Raw genomic sequence first — 17,560 nt, 5'->3', positions numbered from 1 at the left:
AATTGCTGCTTAGTAATTACTTTTTATTCCTTCCATTGTTGGACATTTAAAAATTGTACAGAGTGGTCTGCAGGTATTCGTAAATACAATCACAGCTGGCTTTTTTCTTCAAGTGGTGGGTAAGTAACATGTAGCGTGTTGATGTAGCCTGTACAGATCTTCCATTTCCTTTTCTATCAACTCATAATGGTAATGAGATCTCTGGCTTCAGCTTCAACTTTTATGGTATTTCAGCTAGATAAAATCACACAGAAAGACTTTGGAAATGTGAAGATTCTTGGGGAAACCATAGTCCTAAAGCCTCAAAGCAGTGATCTACACAAAGCAGCAAACGTACATCTTCAAGTGCATCCTGAAGAGAGTGCCAGTAAAAAAAAAAAACAACAAACTGTAGGTCATTCAGATGGGGCTAGGGAATGACTATCACAGTATATAGGAATAAGGTCACACTTGGGAAAGAGGGCTCACCAAATGTGACCAGTGCAAAAGGCAGGTTATTACAAGAAGGTACAATTAGTCCTCCGTTCTTTGGTATCACATTAGAAGAACTGGCTTACTATGGAAAAAAATTTTGTCTTATCCTGTTTTTGTTCATCTAAAGGAAAGGACTCCACAAAAGAAGCAAATAAACTTTTTATTTCCACAACACAACCCACCTTCCCTTTTCCCCAGGAACATAAATTGACCTCTGCCATCAAAGTAGAGGACAAAAGCTGACAAGTGACAAGGCAAGGGGATTACTAGAAAAATAGATTATACCCAAGGCTCTTCTGGGGATCCAAACCCCCTGTCCCCAGGCTCCTGGTCAGGGCTCACCAAATGGAGAACTAAAGACATGAGGAGGCTGGAAACTGACACAAGGAACTCCATTGAACAAAGGGGAAAGGAGCCTGGCAGTGAAAAGACCTGGAGGGGTTGGGTGGGGTGAGCTTTACTCCTAGTTTGAGTGCTGGAAAAAAGGAAGGGGGAGAAAATAATTTATTGGGTGATATATAATGGTATGTAGTTTAAATCATGGCAACCATTCCAGAGCTCTCAAGCTAAATTCTGGCCAGTCTATGGAGGTAGAAATTGGGGATGGAAGGAGTTTAGAATCCCTCCTACTTCCCCTGGAGAGTAGACACTTATTACCCAGCTTTTGCCCAACCTGCCTCCCCAAAAAAAGCTTCCAAATCCCTTAGCTAAAATTTGCATCAGAAAATGGAATTGGAATGGGGGCAGACATGAGTCTTGCCCAAGTACCCCAGCCTGAGAACTGACAGGGTTGAAGAGCAGGGGCAGGGAAAGGGAAGTTAAGTAATGGAGTTAAATCTCCCCTCATCCCCTACTCAAACTCAGACCCCTGGGTGGACAGAGGGAAGGAAAACCAGGCAGCTGTTCTCATCAGGGACCCATGCAGACCTATTGGACAGACATTGCAGGTGAGCGAAGGCCGAGCTGCAGGCCAGGAGGGTTCTTTAGGCTCCTAGAGGGAGAAGGGGGGCCTGGGTCAAAGGGGAGCAGGAAGCAACAAACAGTGGGAGGAGCCTTTGAGCCCCCAAACTTACGGGCCACCCTCCACCACCACCCGCCCCCCAAGTGCTAAACAGAGGGGCCCCTGCGGGTGGCAGGCTAATCAAGGGCAGAGCTTGATACGGGTGCCCTTGGAGAGCACCCGGAAGAAAGGGAAGACACGCTCGCCCAGGAAAGCAGCTGAGAAGGTATGCACATGGGCTAGAGTCTCCGCATTGTAGAAGCCCAGGCGCCCAGCCTCATAGTCCAGGTACACGCCAAAGCGCCGTGGTTTCTCACTTGGGCTCAGCAGTGTCTGCTCCGTTGAGCTCTGTGCCTGGTAGCGTTTGCCGTTGGTGCCCACACACCACACTTCCCGCTGGAGCAGGGGCTGTTGGGGTAGGTGGAGCCGGCGGCGGCGATGGTGATGGCGCGAGGAGCTGGCATCCCCACTGCCCACAGAGGACCCCCCAGAGCCCACCTTCTCCTTATGATGGGTCGACTCACGGGCAGCGCCCACTGCCCAACCCCGCCGCCCGCCCACCTCTACCTCCCAGTAGTGCCGGCCAGAGCGGAAGCCCTGGGCCCCCAAGACGCAGCAGTCGGCTGAGAAGCGTTTGGAATGGTCAGCAACCTCCTGCCGCCGCTCTGCCAGGCGGACCCCACGGCGGTCAGGGGACAGCATCAGAGCCGGGTGAGCCGTGTCAGGGTCCAGCGTCAGGTCCACTTGGGAGGGGGGAGGACAAATATGCCAGGGCTGGAACAACTTGTTCCCCATCAGTAGCCAACTCTAAGATTTGGCCTTTCCTGCTGCCCTCCCCTTTGTCTCCCTCCCTCCCAGCCTTCCAGGTGTCCTCACCCCACCCCATCCTAGAGGCCAGACTTGAGTTCCTATGGGCTCCACTTCTTTCCCCATTCTTGTTTCCAGGACACTGGACAGGTCTAACACCGGCCCTGGCTCTTCTTGCTACCCGCCTCCCTCCCCGACCACCAACACCTACCTGGACTAGGACAAAGGCTACTCTTGGCTTGAAGCCCCAAGCAGCCTACCCTGTATCCTGCTCCACCTCAGCCCCAATCGTCCCCCCTGGGACCCACCTTCCCCCTCAGAACCCAATCTCAGGTCTGTAAAGGGAAAGGCAAAGGAAGGTCGTACAGGTGACCTCCCTACCTCGGGCAGCCTGACAGAACATCCGGCTCATTTTCCTCACGATGGCATCTGTCAAGAAGTCATGGCTATGGGGTTGACACGGGTCAGGGGACCAGACCTCTGGGGGCTGCAGCTGTACCTCTTCACACCTGGAGGAAGGGGACCGGGCAGGGGGTGGGACCATGATATTCCCAGAGGGAAGAGCAAAAGCTGAGGGGAAGGAGAGGAGGGTCCAGGAGGCAGAAACTCGGGTCCTGGGGAAGGAAGGAAAGGAGCGGGATATCCAAGAGAGGTAGGGATGGGGAACCAGATGCCACTGGGTCACAGAGGAAAAGGGTGGCAACACACCTATTGAAAGTCTCCTTGATGTCCTGGGAATAACAGAAACAAAAAGAGGGAGAGGGAAAAAGAGACAAAGAGAGAGTCAGCTGCACAGAGACAGCTCCTTTCTCCCAATCTGATTCCAGCCAGAGAAAGGACTGAACTTGAACAGGGAGTAAGAAAGAGCACTCTCAAGGCCCTCAATAAGCGTGTATCTATCTCAATCATCCCTATGCCTCAGCACACCTAATTAATCTCATCCTGCTGCAAGACCAGTAACAGAATTTTCAACCCCAGTAAAAGAATTTTCACACGACTTGGTCATCTTTTTCAGGATATCTCTGTCAAAAATTCTTTCCTCAACTCTCCTTTGAAACCCTCATTCTACAACTGAATCTTCTTTCTTTTCATGGGTATAATCACACGTTACACCACATTTGGCATTAACTCTGTCCCCAGCCTCAAAAACCCTTTTGGTCTTAGGTTCAATCTTTGTGGGTTCCTCTCAATGAGAAGAGAGGCAGCTCTGAACAGATGTTTGGTAAGCATTGCCTGACAGAGCAAGTACAGGGTTTTGGGAGACAGGGAGATAAGGAAGGGGGCACTGCTCACCTGGAGCAGCCGCAGGCCCCCCTGCTGGCTCCGCTCCTGGGCCTCGGCCAGCAGGCGGCTCAGCTGGGCAGCCTGCTCCGCCAGGCGGCTAGCCGCTGCTGCTGCACGCCCTAGCTGGGCTTCGTGCATCTCTCGGAGGCGCCGCTCCAACCCTGCCTGCTCTTCAGCCAGAAACCGTGTCAGCCGCCCGAACTCCGAGGCCACAGCTGCCAGCTCTGACTTCATCTGGCTCTGGGATGATGCAAAGGGGATGGTGGATACCACCTCAACACACAGAAACATAAACTTCCAATTTTGCAACTGCTGCCCCTCAATCCAAGGTAATGGAGCCCTACATCCCAAATGGAAAGAGGCCCCTGTCCCCTTCCCCACCTCCCAGCCTTACCAGGCCCCACTCCCACACCCCCAGCACAGTGGTCTCAAACTCAACACCTTCTGCCTGTACCTTTATCTCCACCCTGGCTAACTAACTTGATTCATTCTTCAGGTCTAAGCTTAAAAATATTCCCTCCAGATTTAAATCAGGACCACAAATATCACTGTATATCATGGCATTAATCGTAGGTTATGTTTACACTGAAGTATCTTTTAACATCCCTTTCCACCACTGCATAATCTCTGTTTGCCACAGGGTCCTCAGACCCTGGAAGAGCACCAACCACAGAGTAGGTACTTAGAATTTTTTGAAATGAATAAATTAAAAATTCAGGAACCAGGATATGAAGTTAGGGTCTTGACTATACCACTAAAGACCTTAGAAAGTCACCCAATCCTTCTAGATCAGGAATCTAGCAAACTTTTCCTGTAAACAGCCAAATAATATTTTACACTTTAAGAGCCAAGAGGCAAAATCATGGGCATCATTGTGTAGGTACTTCTACATATAATGACAGAAAACTTCTGCCCACTCTCACCCCATTTGCCTGGGCTAGGGAATCCCAGATAGTGGGCATGCTTTCCACCCATCAACTAGAGACATTCTTGGGACAAAGAATAACAGAGCAGAGAGGGAAAGGAAGTTCTGACTGACCAAGTGAGTGAAGGAAGTCAGTTTCATTCTCTGTCCCACAGACACTCAGATCTGACATCCTCTCTCTGTAACCGAGGACCCCAGAGCATCTGGCTAGAGGCAAGAGGACTCCATGGCTCCCAGACTCAGATTCCACCACTTAGTGCCTGGCAGTAGCCAGCAGCAGAGTTCCTAATGTGTAGGTGGCGAAGAATAAGCACAAGCCCTGGGAAGTGGCAAGACCCCTCAAATGGCCAGTGGGAGAGATGAGGGAAGAGGTCAGACAAGAAGGATGTCCTGGCTTGTTCCCCAAAGCTCAGTGCCAGGCCATTCTCAGTGCCTGCTGACCTTACAAAAACAGGTACAGAGTTGGGGGTGGGGGGTTGATATTATGGGAAAAAATATCTAAAAATACTCCTTGGGGAGGGGTGATCAATCATGAAAAACAGCTGAGAAACACTGGACTAGAAAAGATTAAGTCTCTGCCATGCTAACATTCACAAATTCCTAGCCTCCGTTAAACACTCTGGCCCCCCTCTCCTGCTCAGGGCTGCCCTGCCATCTGTCCTGGGAACTGGGGCTCCTCTGATGGCTGTTATGTGGATTTTCCTTGCCCACTTCTGCCCTCTGTGCTATCTGGTATGGTGGGCACTGGGCCTGGAGTGAGGTGTCTGGGTGGTAAGCCTGCTTTGCAGCCCTGGGCCAGGGACTCTCTGCCCCAGGCCTGCTTCCACTCCATTTTGGAACCCAGGAATGAACACGCCCTCTACCGTCTAAAGCCACTCTCTTCAGGATCCTGAGAATGTGTCTACTCTCCCAGGTCTCAGCTGCCCCTCTTCAGGGAATCTAGCCACCACTTTTGAGAGTGGGCAGCCCATCTTCCCTGCCTGATCACAGAGCCAGTCAACCCCATTAAAGACATTCACCCACCTTCAGCTCCGTCACCCGCCTTTCCTCCTTGGCCTTCATCTTCTGCACAGCCTCTAGGTGCTTCCTCAGTGGTTCCACATGCCCCTGCAGCTTGGCCTGAGGGAATGGGAAAGGAAGGTTAGAGGCCTGGGATGGGAGAGGCACCTGCTTTCAGTGCCCACCTCCCCCAACTTCCCTGCAGTGCACTGGGGCCCAAAGCCTGATCCCCACCACAGGTACCAAATAAGCATCATACTCCCTTCCTCCCCTTTCTTCTCTTCAGATGATGACAAAGGCCTCCAACATTCTGCCTGCACTCATGTACAGAAGCCCTGGATGTGTTCTCTTAAAGTAGGATCCTGAGGACTACAGAGCCCCATACTCGGAGTTGGAGTGGACCTGGCCCGAAGCCCTCACCACACAAAGTCCTTCCATATGAATGTTCCTGCCTATGGTCCCTTCCCCCTCATAAGCAATCTTCCTTGTAACTTTCATCTCTAAACACTTCTCTGACAACTTTGTGCCTAAGCTAAAGATCCTTCAGTGGTTCTCCACCACCTGCAAAATATGAGGCTCTCATTGCTTCTACATTTCTAGCCTCCTCTCCTACACTTACCCTTCTAATATAGACTTAGTTTTAGCGACATAAAACTACCTGTCTTTTCCTGAATGTAATTCCACATCTTTATCCATGCTGTTCCCTCTGCCTGGGATTGCCTTTCTCCATTTGGCCCAAGGCATGCTTCCTTTAAAACCCAGCTATCTGACCATGGTCCAGATCCTCCCTGCCTCCAACTTCCTCTGTCACCCCAAGAAACATGAATACAACCTTTACAATACTTCTGAGGGACTGATTTTTAAGTATGCCTCCCCCATGACACAGGGGCTCCTGGGGGCAGGGGCCCCCCCTTAATTTCTATGCCTCTCTGTCCATTTCTCTCCCACTCACTTACTAAATGGAAAACAAAAACCCTCTCCTCCTAAGGTTTTAACCTTCACAGCCAATATGCATTTGAGCTCTATGTTCCAATCACTTGTAACAGAGTCTTTTTCTTTAAAAGGCTGTTAGAGACCAAAGATGGTCCCAACTTGTTTTTTTTCCTTTTTAATGTCTCCTACTACTTCTGCCTTTCTCCTTCCTTTTCCTTGAGAGATAGTACAGGGCAGAAGAGCTCAAGCCTAGACTCCAATCTAAACCTGAATGGAGCCAGATGACCTGATGCGAGCCACATTTCCAGTTTCCTCACCTTACACAGGAATTGGGAATAACAGAATCTACCTTATGGACAGTATGCTTCACACAGTGTCTGGCATGTACCAAAGATCAATAAATGTTATCTAGTATTCTCTACCTATGTCTAAGCTGCCAATGACAACCTGATAATGACCCTTGAACTAAAGAGGTTACTGACCCAGAGTACAAAAGGCAGTTGTTGCACAGGATAAGTGGTTGTTGAAAAAATTACATTAAAAATATTACAGGCAATCCCTTACATGAAAGTAGCATAAACTACAAAAAAATTTTGTCTTTTGATATTACCTTCTTCTTTTCTCCAACTCCACTCAGAATTTATGATGCTTAAATTTCCCATTTAATATTTTTCCTAAATAACCGACATAAAATTCATGAGCGCAAATCCAAACAGAGTACTATTTAAGAGAAATTATCAAGGACTTCCAACTTTTTAGGAGTTTTATTTCTACATCATTTGTATTATTACCTATTCAATAAAGAAATATTTCTAAAAAACACTGTTCCAAGCTAGTGCTACTTAGTGTACACATTTGAAAGGGATAAACTACCTGCCCATAAAATAGCCTGTAAGTTAGAAAAGGAATCACTCAAATTAGTTTTATATAATAAAACTTATGTATTTACATTTGCTGATCAATTAATGCCAGATTATTTGCATCTATGTGACCTCCTCAAACTTCAGAGCCCTACTGGGCTGCATTACAACAGATGTGGCTAACACAAATTAAAATCCAGTTTCAGAAGCTCTTCAGAAGAGTCCTGTAGGAGGAGGGTGGAGAAGGGATGGAATGCCCATGAACAGTCCACCCCAAGATTCAGTTAACAAACTGACTGCCCATTGGTGGGTACAGTTAACTAGGAGCCAAAAGGAGGTAAAAAAAGGATAAAATGAGATCACAGCCTCCCCTAACAACACAGGGCCTAAAAAACAGGTGATGTTACCAATGCAGTGATCCCCACGCTACGCTGGGCTTTCCTAAAGATATTTTTATATTCTCCCTGTCTCTGACTCAGAAATCTCAAGTGGTAGGGCCCACTGTACTTTTGAAAACTTCCCTAGTAATTGGGACAATCACTGTGTGGAAGAAACAGTTACTTGTCATGAGAGGGTGTAAGTTTGTCCTAGCTGTACTGCTCATAGCTGAGAAGCTCTAGACTCGTTACTCTAAAATTAGGGTAATGATAAGATTACCTAAATGAGGTTACTGTGTGACAATGTATGAAAACACAGGTCATAACACAAAGTTCCGCACAGACCACATAGGAGCTACCCTCTCTTCCTCCTGGTCCCACTATTTCAAACCCATCCCAGGAATGCTATTTGTGCTGGCTGTCTCACAGACAAATGTTACTTATATCCCAAAAGAGTGAGGCCAGAAGTAGGGTGCAAAAGTATTATCCAAACTAGTATCAGACTCCAAGAAGTCACATGTCAGGAAAGTCAAATTAACAAGATATCTAAATGGTGGTGACACTGTTAACAGTGTGCAGGGGTGGCAGGGGAGGGGGGTCATAACCAAGTCCATCACTTACTAGTAGCTGTGTGGCCCTGTTTATATTACTTAAATCTGTTTCCTAATCTGTAAAACAGGGATAGAAACCATATCAAACTTACAAGATTGTTTTGAGTTTTAAATGAGTCCATGAAAAGTGCTTAGTACAGTGCCTGGTGTACATAGTAAGTAAAGTGTTCAGTAAATATTAACTTTTAATCCTGGAGAAATTAAAGTTCCAAGACTTTTAGAGATGCCTGAGTGAATATTCACAAGTGCAGAGCCCGGTCTTCTGATTTAGAAGCCTCTCCCTTTTTTCTGCATTCTCAGGAAAGGTAAGTTCTAGTCAGTACATTAGACCGATGCAGATCTAACAAAAGTCCGTGAGGAGAAACAAGCCATATCATGGGGTAGGTGAGAAACCCATTAAAAGGCAAGTGCAGAGTATCTGGGTCTGACACTAGTAGTCATTTCTATATTCCTGCTCCTTAAGGCACTTTCTTGTTCTTTGAGGCCCCAAGTCCTTCCCAACTCTAGGGGTGTAAGTCAAGGATAGACTGAAGACTCACCCAGAGGAAAATGAGACTGGTGGTAAAGCCTGAGGGGATTGTCACCTGCACTCCTACACTCAGAGACAGTGGAAGTGTGAAACAGCAGTACTTTCCCTAAGAGATGCAACCCAATGATATAGTATCATATGGGCTTTGCCCAATTTCTTTTGAGGAAGCCAATCTTCCTGGTCTTCTTCACTGGTCTGCTTTGTCTGTACAGGATCCTTCTCAGTCTAACCCACCTTGATGCCAGTAAGTGCTAAGTAAAGGAAAATCAGTTCACCAGTGCATGAAGTTCTGGGGTTGGGAGGGGACATGTTTCCTTTTCCCAGCTCCTCTTACTTCCTCTCCACCCCCACTAAACTCCCCTCTTCTGCTTCTCTCACCTTATACTCCTGCACCACCTCCTCCAATGGCACCACGCTGTGCTGTTTGTGGCTCCTGGATTCTCGGCACACCACACAGATGGCCTCTTCATCCACCTCGCAGAAGAGCTTCAGGGCTTCCTGGTGTTTGGGACAAATGCCCTGCTCGCTCCCACGGCTCCCTCGACCAGGAGTTGGGTGCATCTGCCGAATCACCTGGACCATGTTGGCCAGCTGCAGGTTGGGGCGAAAGCTCCGCCTGGGAAAGCTCTTTCGGCACTGAGGGCAGGTGAAGCACCTCCGAGGGGCTGGAGGCGGGGGCAGTGGGGTGACGGGGTCTAGCTCCTCTTCCTCGTCCTCCTCCAGCACTTCCTCCTCGTCCTCCTCATCCTCCCCTCTCAGGTCCTCCTCCATGTCCCCCAAGTAGTAGTTCAAATCTTCCTCCTCGTCCTCCTCCTCCCACACGTAGTCCATGTTGTCCCAGTTGGACCCTCCCATGCCACTGGTCCAGAACACACCCTCCTCTTCCTCCTCGACCTCCTCCTCCATGTCGCCCTCATAGTCTTCATCCCGCATGGGGGTGTCCCACCCCCCACCGGCTCCCACAGCCTCCACTTCCTCCTCCTCTCCGTCCTCCTCTTCCTCCTCCCGGTCCAACTCGTCTCTGTCCTCCTCATCCTCCCCTCCCCACAACTGGGTTACACACACTCGGCAGAAGTTGTGTCCGCAGCCGATGGACACGGGATCCGTGAAGTAATCGAGGCAGATGGCGCACACCGCCTCCTCCTGAAGGGTCTGCACAGGGTTGGGTGCCATGGCAACGGCAGCCATCTTAGTGTCCAGTCAGCCAGTGTAGATGGGCGGTGGGGGGGCGGGGGGCGGGGGTCTTCCCTCTCAGTCGCCCTGACGACCCGGCCCCACCCCCACCCCGCCTCTCCACACCTTGCCTCAAGCGCACAGAGGAAGGTCCTCCCGACAACCCACCCCTCCAAAGAGTTCCCTACTCCTAGACGACAACCGTATCTCTTCGAGGGGAGGGGACAAAGCTGGGCGCTACAGCCAAGTCCCTCAGGTGGCCCTGAGTGCAAATCTGTCCCAACGCTCCCTTGGCCTCCTCATAAACCCCCGCCCCTCCTCACTTCCTGGCTCCGCCCCCTCACTTCCGGCCTTCCTCCCAACACTTCCGGTATCTGCGAATCAGCTAAGCTCGCGAGGTCCCTCCGCCGTAGCGCTACGCCCCCTTCTTTCCTCCCGGGCCCCTGGGCGACAGGAAACGGCGAGGAGACGCTCTAGCAGGCACATGGGAACAGGGCGGGAGGGCTAGAACGAAGGAGGCCCACGTCTCTGTAATACGAAAGAGGGAACGCGGACGACCCGGAAGAACCGGCCTCCCCCATCCCCCGCCACTGGGGATAAACTTCGGGGGACGGTGGAAGCGCTTAGCGGCCGTCCGCTCTCGGTGCTGTGACCGCGTCGGCCCGGCGCCATCCTACTAACCGAGCACTGAGGACTGCACCAGGACTCCCCAAGGCCGATGCCGGAAGCGGAGGCGGGTCCCGGTGAGCGTCCTCAAGTACTTCCGGCCCTTCTAGGCCGAGGACTTTGTTGTTTGGGAACTCAAGAGTTTCTCGGAGACCTTGCCAGTCCTCCCCACTATAGTTGGCAGTTCCACACGCATTTGAGAAACTGCCGTCTGGTCACTGTCGTATCGTTTAGATGAACTTTTCTAACGGCCCATCAGTAAAGGAATAGTGAAATCATTACATGAACATTCACACAGTGGAATGCTCTTTAGCTGTAAAAAGGGAATCCTTTACAAGATGTATTGTGAGGTGAGAAAAGCAAGGTGCTGAAAAATGTAGACTGTACTACCATCTGTAAAAAGGGGTGTTAGATGTATTTGATAACTTTATCGTCCTGTATTTACTCATATAAAATAAGGGTAGTAGTCCCTATCAGAGGGTTTTGTGAAATTAGAGTTTATATAATTTCAAAGCGATTAGTATGTTGCTTAGCACATAGTAACTGAGTTCAGTGCCGTCGGTTCATTGAACACTTTCTGAGCTGGGCACCACGCACGCTCCGTGCCCAAAATACTACCTCGAGGTCTGTATGCACGAGTCCCAGTCTAAGGGCAGGGGCTCAAACTGGGTTTGTGGTATTCATTTTATTTGAGAGAATCCCATCCAGGCTGTAGAACTAAAGATGCCGCTTTGGTACGCAGAGCATCTCTGTCAAATAGATTATTTTGGCGATAGAAATAATACCTGAGGCTTTTGAAAAATTTCTCCTTTAATTAAAAAAGAAGGGAAAACCTGCAGGGGCAGTTACAGGAACGTAATTCATGTGCAGAATTGCCCGTGAGTGCCGGCCGCTGCGGGATGCCAGGGCTACGTACGCAGAACTCACCCTGTTCAGGAGGCGCTTTCCCGCCAGTGGGGAAACTCCCAGTGGACGCCTGCGTCCTCAGAAGGGTGGCCGAACACGCCAAAACCAGTAATCCTCGTGGGTGAACAACCATACGAGGCCATGCCAAGAGAAGTGTGGCCACCAGACCCGAACACAGCTCAGGCGCAGCGCAGGGAACGTTAGCCGCTTGGAACTCTGGCTTCGCTCAACTCCGTCATTCCCTGCCCTGCGTAGCTTCAAGGTGGTGTTGGTCAAGAGGTGTGGGCGTCGGTTTCCGTAGTGTAGTGGTTATCACATTCGCCTCACACGCGAAAGGTCCCCGGTTCGAAACCGGGCGGAAACAACTTTTGGTCTGCATTTCGTTTCTACGGTCACTTCATCCACGCCTCTATTGCGCCCCAGGGAGATTAGGGGGCCTGTGGTCACAAAGAGGGAAGGACATGTGTGTGTCTATATCTTTTTCTTGGAGACAGGCAGTATAAACGGGACAGCAAGAGCACACAGCTCAGAGCACGCCCTCCGTAAATGCTCCGGTGTAAATTCAGTTTTCCTCAGCTAATCTCTTGCTCTTCCTTGCAAGAGCCCGCAGAGCCACCTCTCCCGGGTTGAGGGAGCGTAGGCTTCGGATCCTCCAACCCTAGTCACTAGGACAGTCAGACACACAGTAGGTACTCCGTATTTGCACAGTTGCTTTTTCAAAGTGTGCTCTCATCCCTGCATGTGCATTTTAGTCTTCTGGGATAGAATAGAAAACATGCGCACGTGCCCGGCTAGCTCAGTCGGTAGAGCATGAGACTCTTAATCTCAGGGTCGTGGGTTCGAGCCCCACGTTGGGCGCAAGTCCTTTTGGAAAAGTAAAAAAAGAACTTTTGATGCAAAGTCAGGCAACAAGGTTCTCTCCAAACCCACAGCTAGTGGAACTCGGCATTCCTGGCGGGGTTCGCGGAAACTGGGCTGGTGGCTGCCAGTAGCCCAGCTAAAGACTGTAAGGCCCTCGCTTGGCTGAAAGGCAGTGAGGGAGGGGTGGGTGCCAGCGGACAAGTTCCCCGGAGGGCCTGCTCCTTGGGCCACCGTTCCGCTCGCTGAAATCCGACTGCCCACGGTCAACACGTATTGGGCGCCTTCTGTCGACCAGACTGCCAGTCCGGTGTCCGCGGCGCGCTGCGCGGGAGGGGAGAGTGCGGCGTGGCTTCCGGAAGCTGCGTGGGGGGGGACCCAACGGCCGCCGGATTCGCGACCACTTTACTGGGTGACTTAGAGGCTAAGCCTTCTCGCGCTCTGGCCGCCGCGGCCGGGTTTTTTTTCCGGTGAGAAAAGAGTGCTCTTCGTAATCTGAGACCCTCATCTTCAGTATATTCCTCTTTTTAAGAGTCCATCTTTTGTGAAATGTTGCCCCACACAAAGAGGAATGTAAAAATATCCTTTATTTTGGAACACCCTAACATGAGCACCCTCAGTTTACTGGTCTTGTCAGGAAATGCTTCCTTAACCTTAAATGAACTGATTTTTTTAGTCCTGCAAATTCAACCCTTTTTCTGTTTTCCGTATGTAGAAGTCTCCCTTAATACACGACGGACCGCAAGAGAAGTCTATTGGTCATGTAAAGCTCGTTTATTGAACTTGCTAAGCAAAGGATTGAATCGCCTTCAGTCTGAGAAGTGTGTCGAAGACAGGAATTAGGGGAAGTTTAGCATGACACCGTATAAGGGCAGTCTAGACAGGAATTGGTCAAAGTTGGTAAAATAGAAGGATTTGCTGGTATAGTCCTACCTCGATCATGTGAAACTTACGGTTACTATGGTCTTAATATGGTCTTATCTTGGAATTAATGGGTCTAAATAGGCTTGTGTCCCAGGAGTTTCAACTTTGACATTTTCTCTTGCACAAATACTTGTGGATTCGTTTGCAAATTGTAGTTTCAGGGCTTTTTTTTAAACCTCCTTCACTGGAAATGGAAAACATCCTAAAAGATCCTAGTTTTCATTAAGGGGAAGCCAAAGTGGACAGGCTTCTCGTTGCCATCTCCCAACAAGCTAGGAGCATCCCACCAGAGCTTTTTGCTACAATTCCTGCTTCTCTTTCCTCTCCACCACTTCCACAGTTGCCTCTCTAGCCAGGCCCAATTTGGAATCCCCTTTGGTAAGTGATCTGCTGCTCTTAACACAAAAGAGTCAAGCATTGATCAGTTCAGACATTCAGCAAACACAAGGAAAGTAGGATTTTTGGCCTTTCTCCTCCTTGGCGATGGAGGCAGAAGGACTCTTTCTGATTTACATTTCAGGATTCCTTCAGGAACGATGAGCAGAATGTGTGATGGGAGTGAGACTGAGTCAGAGAGAGGAACTGGAGGTACACAGCCATGGTCTAGACTGGAAGCAACTAGCACAGCATTGGGGAGGCAGCAGCCAGATGGGAGAAGGGGGTGAAGGAGCTAGGTGCACGGTTTATACCTGGGCAGGAGAGGGAGCTCCCCAGTTTCTACTTTAGATAGTTTAGTAACAGAAATCAAAGACTGAGTGTAGGAGTAGGGGCAACATTGACCCCACCTTTGGCCCTCCATCCTCTTCAAACCGGAGCAGTGACCTCCCTCCCACTACATGTTCCAGGCCCTTGGAGGTTAATGTGTGCCGTGACATGGAATGGGGGAAGGCTTGTTCTGATCTTCCCTAAAGTGGCACACAGAAGGCCCCACTTTAGGTAACTACCCTATGACCTCACCACCATACTCCTCATTCCATAAAATCTAGGGATTAAAGCTGGACTGGGCAGAGAATAGCTGTGGAGAATGACTCGGCACCGCCTGGATGGTTTGTCCCCACCCATACCCCCTGTCAGTAAGTTACCCTGAATAAAACTCTGTGTATGATATGGAATGGCTTGCTTCATTTTTTCCCTCTTAACGTGCCTTCTCAGTCCAGAAGATACTTCACTGACTCTCCTCCACCTTCCAACATTGAGGAGTGGGGTGGGGGGCTGAGAGAGAAGTAATGAGTTCACTCTTGAACAGGTTGGGAGATGTCTAAAAGGACATGTCCAAGATATGTGGATCTGAAGCTTGGGGAGCACTGTCATTGCTGGAGCCACAGACGGGCAGGGTAGAGGTTGGGTCAAGCTGTCAATCGCAGTGTGACTCTCCAGGGAGATAGCCTTGGGTAGACAGATGGAGAAGGAGTTGGAATAGGAGTAGAGCTAGCAGTGAAGCTTCCACTGAGGTCAAGAGAGTTAAGATGTGCAAAAAAAAAAAAAAAGAAAAAAAAGGAACAGATCGGTAGAGTCAAATTCCATACACGGTCTAGTAAAGGAAGGCGGCAAGGTCTCTATGGATTGGGCCACTTACAGGTACCTGGTGACCTTGATCAGAGAACTAGACTCGTACAAGAGGACCTCCCACCGAGTGGTCTGGTGGAGAGGGGCTTACAAGTTGAAGACTCTCAAAGATCCCACCTCAGCAGGACTCAGCCTCCATTCCAATTCCTGGCTCTGCAGGTCTTCCAGAAGCAGTGTAGACAAATGAAAGAACATTTGGCAATATTAAATCATCAATACTAATCTTATATTTGCATATATAGAGATCTACATATACCATGTGTTAAGCCTCATCCCAATTCTGGACATTCAATGCTAGTGTTGATTGGTTTTATTTTTAGAAAACATTTTAAAGATTTAATTACATTTTAAAATTTAAATTTTCAGCTTTATTTAAATAACATTGACTTAGAATTTGATATTTCAATTTCCCTTTTATTTTTAATAGATAATTCCACATAATTTACAAGAAACAATCATTTTGAAAGCATATGTAAAACTCATTTTATTTTTGGCTTATTTATATGTACATTTTGATGAAATATATTCAAATCTCGTATTCTTTGAATGTATTTATCATTTCCTTAATCCTTTAGATCTTTAATGTCAATCCAGCACAAAATGGGTGAAAATTTAAACCTTCCAGCTGTCTCGCTAAAAAAGACAAAATGGAGAGAATTACCTAGTCTCAAACCTCCAAGGCCACATTTACCTTTCTTGCTGCGAGGCCTGATGCTTTCATTCACTGTTTTGTTTTTAATTGCTGAATGTGACTGGTTTCCCGACCTACTAATGGGTTGCGCCTGGCAGTTAGACGACAATATTTCCGAGGGCCCACGTAGAATATTTCCAAGGGCTCTGCCTCCCAGGTAGGGTGAAGAGACCCAGGCAGTGCCCATGACTACAAGTCTTACAAGGATCCTGGAAAGCTATTTCCACTCCCCATTTCTGTAGTGTAGTGGTTATCACATTAATCTAATACGCGAGAGGTAAGTTTGAAACCGAGGGGAAACGATTAAAGTACTGTTGGTGTTTGTTTCTTTTTCTTCTACCTCAAACAGTTTAATTGAATTTGTTTACTTCAGTCATCTGTCTTTGGAATGTATGTGCATATATATATATATGAATACTCTTTATAGTTTTACACGTACTCTTGTCTTTTCTAATTCGTGACCTGTTCACTTCAACCAATACAGTCCAGGTCTCTAGGTCTGTGGTATAAGATGGTGGTCTATCTCTTTAGAGCATTCCTTCAAAGAACTTAGAATCCTGGCCGGTTAAAAGGCAACGAAAGGCAGGAATGCCACGCAACCACCCATGAAATATTAAAAAGTGCAAGCAGGAATGAGCTGGAAATATATGGTGGAAGTCAGGCCAGGGAAAAGTATTCACAAGGAAGATCGTAGCCGTGGTGATGACCGCGCCATGTACAACGCACTGTGTTGAGGGTGTCCGGTCCTGGTTTAGGTGTCTGCCTCAAAGGAACCTAACAGTCCTGGGAGGTACGCAATATTGTTTACAGGTGACGCCGCTGACGCACAGACACGTCACAGAAGGTGAGGAAACTTGCGGTACAGAAGTGGGAGCTCAAGGATGGAGAAGAGGGAAAGAAGCGGGGCACCGAGAGAAATTCAAGCAAGCACAGCGAGGAAACAGCTTTGGTTCTGCCCGGGACTGTCAGTGATTGGCTGGGTGGAGCCAACGGCGATGGCGGCAACTCCACACCGCGGACACTACTACGAGCGAGTTTAAATTCTTCTCCCCTGACTGGTTTCACTTCCAGCTCGGGGCCTCCCATCCACCTGTCCTCAGGCGGGCCACCTCTGCTTCTCCAAGTGGCGCCCTACTGTTCGCTCCCCGCGTGCCCCCTAAGACACCCACCTGGTGTCTACCCCGCCTTCCTCCCACTGTCCAGTCTGTCCTCAGTGGCGGAGAGCAGTCAAAAGGACCATCAGTCTCTCCAGAGGTTTCTCGGCCAGCCTCTCCACCGATCCTCACATGCGGCTCGTTGGCCTCGAGCCTGTGGGATGCTGCACGTGTGTTGGGAAGCAGGCTCCAGAGTTCAAGGGGAAAAGGCAGTGAAGCCTTCAGAGAAGCAGCCCAGCGGCGCTCGGGGGCCCCCAGCCCAGTGCTCCTGGCTTGAGAGATGTCCGGTAGAGACGCATACCTGTGGACTTCTGTAGTGCAGCTTGCTTTCATGCCTGGAAAATAGGGCTCATGCTTTCACACCTGACGGGACACACTTACACATTTGACAAGCAACTTCTTTCCCAGCACTTCTATCAAACTGGGAAGCCAAATAAAACATGAAGGCTGTAAATCACATTGCCTTTATAGTTTCACACATCTTAAATGCAGACAAAGCATAACCAAAAACAGCATAAGGTACTAAAAAAAAAAATCAGCTTCATGCCCATTTCTTTATCATTGCTCTTTCATACTTATTTGTATACTTTCCCAGAATTTACAGATGTAACACCCAACCAGGAAGGCTAGGGACTAATCATGGAACTTAGAGACCCAGAGGACTGAAGAGTGGGATTCTGGACCTCACCTGGAGAATTCTGCTGCTGCTGCTGCTGCCCCAGTTTCTTTTGTGTTTTTTGTTTGTTTGTTTTGTTTTGTTATTTTGGTTTGATTTGTTTTTCATGTTTTACTGAGTTGAGGTGAGTCAGTCAGTACATGCCCC

General features: G+C 48.9%; 1 protein-coding gene and 2 non-coding genes across 5 annotated transcripts; 2 read left to right on the top strand and 1 right to left on the bottom strand.

The window, feature by feature from the left end:
• Positions 1-1,349: 1,349 nt before the first annotated feature.
• On the bottom strand, positions 1,350-10,694 carry TRIM41 (tripartite motif containing 41). 3 transcript variants are annotated; one of them, XM_028093767.2, is made up of 7 exons: positions 9,178-10,694; positions 5,514-5,609; positions 3,575-3,838; positions 2,990-3,012; positions 2,663-2,790; positions 1,792-2,217; positions 1,350-1,465 (listed from the first exon to the last, which is right to left on the bottom strand). In XM_028093767.2, the coding sequence occupies exons 1-7, from the start codon at positions 9,985-9,987 to the stop codon at positions 1,458-1,460; spliced, it is 1,755 nt and encodes a 584-aa protein (XP_027949568.1). In that variant the 5' UTR covers positions 9,988-10,694; the 3' UTR covers positions 1,350-1,457. The 3 variants fall into 3 exon arrangements, with proteins under 3 accessions (XP_027949568.1, XP_027949566.1, XP_027949567.1); XM_028093765.2 differs by having other exon boundaries at positions 1,350-2,217; XM_028093766.2 differs by having other exon boundaries at positions 1,350-2,217; positions 3,575-3,805.
• Positions 10,695-11,835: 1,141 nt separating this feature from the next.
• On the top strand, positions 11,836-11,908 carry TRNAV-CAC (transfer RNA valine (anticodon CAC)). The gene has a single exon. It is a non-coding gene; the product is annotated as a tRNA-Val (tRNA).
• A 421-nt stretch (positions 11,909-12,329) lies between these two features.
• TRNAK-CUU (transfer RNA lysine (anticodon CUU)) lies at positions 12,330-12,402 on the top strand. The gene has a single exon. It is a non-coding gene; the product is annotated as a tRNA-Lys (tRNA).
• Positions 12,403-17,560: the final 5,158 nt, after the last annotated feature.

The sequence above is a fragment of the Eumetopias jubatus genome, unplaced genomic scaffold, assembly GCF_037043125.1.
Source record: "Eumetopias jubatus isolate StellerSeaLion01/CBP00866 unplaced genomic scaffold, mEumJub1_p1.0 scaffold_5, whole genome shotgun sequence".
In the NCBI taxonomy this organism is placed as follows: Eukaryota; Metazoa; Chordata; class Mammalia; order Carnivora; family Otariidae; genus Eumetopias; species Eumetopias jubatus.
Note: the sequence above shows the minus strand (reverse complement) of the source record. Positions and strands in the feature narration are given on the sequence as shown.

Excerpts from the sequence above, each read along its gene's own strand:
- TRIM41 (XM_028093765.2), bottom strand. The coding sequence starts at position 9,987 with ATGGCTGCCGTTGCCATGGCACCCAACCCTGTGCAGACCCTTCAGGAG. Across the intron at positions 3,839-5,513 it reads GGCGGGTGACGGAGCTGAAG|GTGGTATCCACCATCCCCTT; the intron begins GTGGGTGAATGT and ends CTGTGTGTTGAG. Across the intron at positions 2,791-2,989 it reads ATCAAGGAGACTTTCAATAG|GTGTGAAGAGGTACAGCTGC; the intron begins GTGTGTTGCCAC and ends CCCTTCCTCCAG.